At 32.6% G+C, this 7,768-nt stretch overlaps 1 protein-coding gene across 1 annotated transcript; it reads left to right on the top strand.

The window, feature by feature from the left end:
* Nucleotides 1-581: 581 nt before the first annotated feature.
* LOC110018959 (putative quinone-oxidoreductase homolog, chloroplastic) lies at nucleotides 582-2,914 on the top strand (the record flags this gene model as incomplete). Its single annotated transcript, XM_020716445.1, is given in 3 exon segments — nucleotides 582-723; nucleotides 1,153-1,244; nucleotides 2,026-2,914. Coding segments are annotated over 3 exon segments (924 nt in total), but the record flags the coding sequence as incomplete, so codon positions are not given.
* Between the last annotated feature and the right edge of the window lie 4,854 nt (nucleotides 2,915-7,768).

The following is a 7,768-nucleotide window of genomic DNA, read 5'->3' as shown; positions in this document are numbered from 1 at the left end:
ATTAATGCTTTTTTTGTTGTTGTTATTGTTATTGTTGTTGTTGTTGTATTATAGTACAACTTAAAGATAAAAAAAACTCCATTAATTTTTTATGTCTACTTTCAATCCGAGAAAATGATGGAAGTTGGATCAAGCATTTGCCAAATTGATTATAGAAATAGGCCAAAGCTTAGAAATTTCTCTATTTTCATTGTTGTTTATATGAAATTATTTTAAGCATTTGTCAAATTGATTATAGAATTTTGGCCAAATCTTAGTAATTTCTCTATTTTCGTTGTTGCATATATGAAATTAGTGTGTGTGTGTGGACACACACATATATGAAATTATCTCAAGTTTCCTGAAACATTGCCTCAAATCAATTTGCTGGTCGGACGTAAATGTTACAGTTTATAAACTCATGGTAATTTGGCTTTTCAGATTTTGAGACTTCTGAATATACCTGAGCTAAGAAGCGTTCTAGATATCTATTATTAATGAGATTGTTGTGTCAGAAGGATATCTATTAAATATTTTTGGTATGGATTGGCCAACCTCTGCACATTATCTTCATTGGTGACTTAATTATTTCTTGTCTGCAGCATGTAGAGGTTCCCCTTCCGTCACCAAAGAAAGATGAGGTATTGCTCAAATTGGAGGCGGCTAGCATAAATCCTGTTGATTGGAAGATACAGAAAGGGGCTATGCGACCATTCCTTCCACCCAAATTTCCATTCATACCAGGTGATAGATCTTTTTCCGACAAATTTCCATCAGTATAAGCATATCTTATGTAGTATTGGATACCACTCAATATCTATGTATTTACATATTTTATGCCTAAACTTCAATTTTTGCATACATGCCACCTTACTCGTGCATGAAAATGCATAATACAGTTTTAAAAAGTTAAAATAGCGGCATTTTTGATATGATATGAATAATTGGGTGATTTTAATGTAATAAATACATAGTAATTGGTGGTTATGTATGTAAATACATAGAAAAGAAATGGAAAAAAAACAACAGTGATCTCAAATTGGCATTAAGCTTTATCTCTCTAAATCTTTACAAAACAATTTACTATGCTTTCTACTTTATTTCTGTGTTCTTGTTTATCAAGTTTCCGAATGCATCTAAACTTAACTCAGAAACCACTCTCGTCTGGAACAGTGAGTGATGTTGCAGGAGAAGTTAGTGATGTGGGTTCTGCAGTTAAGGATTTCAAAGCCGGTGACAAAGTTGTATCCTTCCTTTCATTAAAGGTTCACCTCAGATTCATTTTTTAATATTAAGATTTACATGCACACGACTCAATTTTTATGTATACATATCTGACACCTAAACTTCAAGTTTTACATATATGTCACCTTACCCATGCATTAAAAAGTAAATTTATTTCACTTTTTAAAATGCATTAAAAAGTAAATTTCACTTTTTAAAAGTTAAATAGTGGTATTTTTGATGTGATATGAAAGATTTGGGTGGTATAAATTTAAAAATTAAGGTTTAGGTGTTATATATGCAAATAAATAGGAATGTGGTATAAATTTAAAAATTAAGGTTTAGGTGTTATGGGTGGCAAATAAATAGTGGTCTGGGTGGCATGTTTGTAAATGCCTCTTATAGATATATTTAGGATAATTACATACAAAGCATCCGAAACATTGATATTTACAAATGAAGCACCCAGACAATTTTTTTAACTACCGAACTAATGCATTTACGAGTGCCACGGTCAAACTTTTTCTAGGATAATTACATGTAGATCATACGAAATATTAATATTTATAAATCAAACATTCAGGTGATTTCTTGAACTATGTGCATTTACATGTGCCACGACCAATCCACTGAAAATTTGATAAAAATGAAAAGTATGGGTTCGGAGTTTGTCATGAATTTTCAATTTTAAAAAATAGGTGAAAGAGTGTGCTTAATTTATAAATAGCAATGTATGTAATTGCCATATTTTTTTTCTCCCTCCATATCACACTTAAGTGTAAAATGTCTTTATAACAATCTGACCCTATTGTTCACTTCCAGAATGGTGGAGGGCTTGCGGAATATGCTGTAGCCTCATCTAGCCTAACCGCGCACAGACCACCTGAAGTATCAGCAGCTGATGGCTCAGGCTTGCCCATAGCTGCCTGTACTGCTCTCCAGGCACTCAAATCTGGCGGAGTCAAGTTCGATGGCACTGAAAAACCTCTGAATGTACTCATAACAGCTGCATCCGGCGGCGTGGGTCTCTATGCCGTGCAGCTTGCAAAACTCATTGGTGGCATCCATGTGACTGCAACCTGCGGTGCCCGAAACATAGAGCTCGTGAACAGTCTCGGCGCCGACGAGGTGCTCGACTATAAGAGCTCGGAGGGGGCTAAACTAAAGAGCCCATCAGGCAAGAAGTACGATGCCGTGGTGCACTGCACGGTCGGCATTGATTGGTCTACATTTGAGCCAAATCTGAGTGATAATGGCAAGGTTATAGACATAACTCCATCCCCCATCACTTTTGTGAACTCTGCTATTAAGAAACTAACCTTTGCAAAGAAGAAGATAGTGCCAATGTTTTCTGCACCGAACAAGGAGGACATGGAGTTTCTTGCAGGGTTGGTGAAGGAGGGGAAGCTGAAAACAGTGGTGGACTCCACGTATCCATTGAGCAAGGCAGAGGAGGCCTGGGCTAAGAGCATAGATGGGCATGCTACTGGTAAGATTGTCGTTGAGATTTGAGCTGATGGTATAATGCTTTATGTTTTGTGTGTAGGTTTGCTTATATATTTGTTGTACTTCTAGATGTCATAATGTTTGATGTGTTTATATGGTATCACTTTGTTTATTATATGGAAATGTCCAAATATGTTGTAATGAAAGACTGTAATAATATGATATTACATGATCCTTTGGATTGGTTGTTGTTTGGAGAGATTAATTGCTTGAAGATGGCTTCCTGGATGAGGCAGTTGTTGCATATTTGTTGCATTAGTAGAGCATTTCAAGGCTGGTCTCATAGTGACGCAGTTCTGTGCATGGCTTTGTTAAAGTTTTCTTTATTGATAATTTTTGTTTTATGAGTGATAACTAACGAGAGCCATATCACGGATTAACTTATCTCAAGTCACCCGTGTGGTTTTAGCGCTTTCCCTTGTCATAATCAACTTAACTCTCACAACACTTAGACTTGTAAGCACAAAACACTCTAAGAAGAAGAGTAGAGAGAAGTATTGCAGAAAAGAACACTTTACTAGGAAAGAAATACAATATTGGAAGCTTGGAAGCTTGGAAGCTTGGATGGTTTCCTTGAATCATTTTTTGGATGGTTACAAATGAGGGGAGTGACTCCTATTTATAGTATCCTCCAAGCCCAAAGGAATTTTTTAGAATACATTAGATTATTCTTGTTTCTAGATCGTTCTATACAATTCTTATATGCATATATGACCTTAGAGCCTTCTAGGTTATTCTTGAAATATCGTTGAGCTTTTACTTCTAATCTTTTTTAGAATGTAATGAGTTCTTCTAAGAATTTCTTAGATTGCACTCATCCATCGTCCCTTTTTTAGAATCTTCCATCCGATGACTTTCTTGCCAATTTGTTAAATATGATGGACTGTGACACACAGCTCAATAAATAAAGCAAAAATTTTTTCACTGTCAATGGTAAAAAGTGAATCTCTAAAGAGAGAGAAAGAGAGAGAAGAAGAAGATATTCATGAAATGTATGATACTGTAATTACTATTTTAAAATGAACCGAAGCAGCTTAACTCAGAAGAGACAAATGATCTTTGGAAAACAAATAGAAACTAGCATGGGAAATACCTAAGGATAAGGATTCCACCACTTTTGAAGCAAAGTAGGTATGTGTAGAGGTCATTACTATTTTAATTTCTACCATTGATCTTTTATGATATATGATATTTCATTATAATATTAACAGAATAGTATGAAAAATAGTTTTAGATATATGAATTTTAATGTTCTTTCTCCAATCGTTTATTGCGTGCAAGAATTTCTATACTCAGTAAACTTAAAATTATTGTATGAGGACTTCGAAATTGACTAAAGTTCCAAGATTTGTAATAACGAGTTTTAATAAGACGGGCTTATCATTGTAGAAAATTTTGCATACATGTCCGTACGCGAGCTACGTATTGAAAACGAATGTGACAGATCGGTGAGGTGTTTTTTTTCATCGGTGTATTGCGTCCGTCGTCTGCACGTCGCTCGCATACCGAGGACGAACACACATTTTTTTTTTCCTATCATTGAGAGTTTTTAACCAATCATATGAAATAAGTCTCATTATTTGTGCGAACAACTCAAGTATTTGGAGTAATTATCTACCATTTGAAGATCATTTAAATATGCCATCAAAGTTGAATGGAATGCTCAAGGGAGTTCTTTTTTATGTTGCACAAATTTGATCAATCAGATAGAAAATATATAAGAAAAAAACATTTTTGGCTTTGAGTTATGGGAAATCATGGTTTCCATTTCAATGAGAAGCAAGAATTATTTGTTGAATCAGGAGTCTACTAAGGCTCCACGCTTGCCACAGCCAGATTTTGCCAGCCTAGTAGTTAAGTAAATATATTCAAAATTATTAAAGAGCTCATATGAGAAAAATAGTCGTTAATCTTATGAGCTATATGATATTTAAGTTTATTATAACATATTACAATGTTGACAACTTAGACATATGAGTTCATTGACCATTTGAAAAAAAAAAATGTATTGTACATAAGAACTCTTATAATCATTAAATAATATATCATTTTTTATTTTTATTAGATAAAGAAATATTATTTAATTAATGTGACAGTGTATTGTACTTATATTCAATTTTTAATTAATTAAATATCTCATATGATATTTTGATTATAAATAAATAAATAAATATAACACAAAAAAAGAAGCTTTTGAATATACTATCCAAGATTAGTACTATGTATGGATAAAACTAGGAGTTATCTTGGATTTTATCTGTGAAGATATTTTTAGAGAGCTTCCTATTTGAATCTCCACCACCGACCTATAGAGATTTACAATCCTTCTTGAAGCAATCTTTCTTCTCATAGTTCTAGCATTCACCTCTACCTTTTTCTCTCCCTGACATAGAATTCCCTCTCTTCGACTTAAATCTTTCCTTCCATGTATTTCTATCAAGATTCTTTCTTCTATTTTGCTTGCTTTCATATTAAATTCTTCATCCAACACTATTCCTATAATGTTATCAAAGTATAATGTCATGTTACCTGAAGAGTTGCTCATCACAGTGACTAGTCCATCCCAACTATCTGCCAGCGAAGATAAAAGTAATAGTGTTTGATTTTATCACAGAACTTGATGCCCATAGAACAAAACTGATTTATCATAGTGTCCAAATTATTCAAATATTCTATTACCAAATTGTCATTTATCATCTTCATTAGAAAAATTGTTTTTGAACCCGAGTGCTTCTCATACGTCCTTGTTAATGTAACTATGTAATCTACCATAGTTTAATTATTCACAATGTTAAAAGCAACATATGAGGAAAGTGAGCATTGGATCAAATCTAGAGCTGTTCGATCAAACACTTCTCATTCTTCCAAAGTAAACATTGCAGGCTTCTTCGTGATTCCTTCCAATAACAATTACAAATTCTTTTGATATTGTAAATTTTTTTATTTATACTTTTCAAAATGCAAAGTTCATACCATTGAACTTCTCCACCTTATACTTTACTTTGTCAGTCATTGTTCCCATAGAAATCAAAGATCTTTAGAAAATTTCACCCTAATACAACTTGTCATGAGGTTAAGATAAATAGGGAAAATCAATTTGAGAGATAAGAAACAAAACACTTGAATATAAGCATACAAACAAGTAATTCCAAAAAAATGCACAAATAACAATAAGATTTAACGTGAAAAAATCCAAAAACAAGAAAAAAAATCATGGAGTCACACCACACCAAGAAATTTACTATGAAATGATAAGAAATTATACATATTACAACAAAATCAAGGCACTCTATTCTACTCATGAAATCTCCTCTCATTTCTTCTTCACACAAGAGGGCTCACATAAATCTAACACCAACTCACATCACTACATCACACTATTCACACTCATCTCATGTAGTGAAGAAACATAAATAATAAAGTCACAAACTACAACAATCTATTACAAGCACCTAAGCACCACCTCGGACACCGAGTTTCTAGTCTGTTCCAAAAAGCTAGAAAGTTTTCTAGGCGCCTAAGCGCCCCTACTGAAGATGAGTTTCAACTTGGGAACCTTTGGCTGGGTGACTAGGGACCCCATTGGCACTTGGTCGCCTGTTCTGGCACTAAGGCACCTGCTTTGGCACTGAGCTGCCCTCTGATAGGCTCAAGGGTGCCCTCTAAGCACTAAGTAGCCCACTGCACTATACTGGGGCACTTCTCCTTACCAGTTAGAGTCCACACATAACACAAATAATTACCTCACTAATATACCAACCATAAAGGAAAAGTCAACTGGAATTCATATTGATGTCCCTCAACAATATTAAAATCTTATATCTGTCATCTTTAAGGGAATACTAAAATTGATATATCTAAACTCAAAGAAAACTTGCTACATGAAAATCTCTTTAATTTTCTAATCTTGTAACCATTATTTTTGAGAATATGTAATGAAATTTTCTAACTATAGTTTGGTTTACAAAACCTAAAGGACCTATCAATATATATAGCTATAAATGCTTAATCCTGCTCACTTCATTAGAAAACAAAGCTCATAGCAAAATATTAATGAGGTCTAAATCTAAGAAAGTAGCATTTCATAAGTCTCAATATTTGAATATCTTCTTTAAGTTTATAATTCTCCATGTAAATCAAATTTTATTCATAGCAAAATATTAATGAGGTCTAAATCTAAGAAATTAGCATTTCAAAAGTCTCAATATTTGAATATCTTCTTTAATTTTATAATCCTCCATGTAAATCAAATTTTATATACCATTTTTTGTTTCTTAATTTTGAACCTAAACCATCCATTATGAATCCCCATAAATATAATATTCTAAGTCTCTTATTTCACACAATGAGCCATACTTTTAGTAGTTCCCCCTCTTGAATCAATATTACAATAAAATTGGTTTTTCCATATAACTTCTTTCTAATTCTAAATGAGAACGATCAATTCCATAATCCTTGAAGTACTTCATGCAATGCAATCTTATTATTCTAATTAATACTTTATGCAAATATTTATTAAAGACCCCTAAAACACATATGCTACACAAAAAAATGAAATCATCAATAATAATAATAGAATTGCATTAAAATTTTATTCCTCCAAATTGTTTTTTTTTTATCACATTAAATTTCGTGATAAGATATTACACAATAAAAACATGATATGGTTCATCGACCTCTAAAATCATCCACTTATCATATGTATTAAGTTATTTTAGGACTATTTTTTTTGCCTTAGAACTACCTCTTTATGTTTTTCTAAGATATGCTGCTCCAATACAAACCACAACTATATTTTGGTTATATCACTAAAAAATTTTATTAAGTATAACTACATCGCCTTAAGAATTGTGTTTTTTAAAAGCCCGAACTAATTAAAGTCTTAATCTTAAAATTTTTAGTTATCAATCTCCGAATAAAGCAATTATAACATTTTGTTGGAATGGATGACCAAATATCTTAAAGTATAATCTTCATCGCGTGGATGAGCAACATACAATAAATAGAAAAAAATAAGACGATACAAAAAAAAAAAAAATACTTGATTTTACTTTAAACA

This window comes from Phalaenopsis equestris, unplaced genomic scaffold, assembly GCF_001263595.1.
Source record: "Phalaenopsis equestris unplaced genomic scaffold, ASM126359v1 Scaffold000036, whole genome shotgun sequence".
Taxonomy (NCBI): domain Eukaryota; kingdom Viridiplantae; phylum Streptophyta; class Magnoliopsida; order Asparagales; family Orchidaceae; genus Phalaenopsis; species Phalaenopsis equestris.
This window is presented reverse-complemented; position numbering and strand designations above follow the sequence as displayed.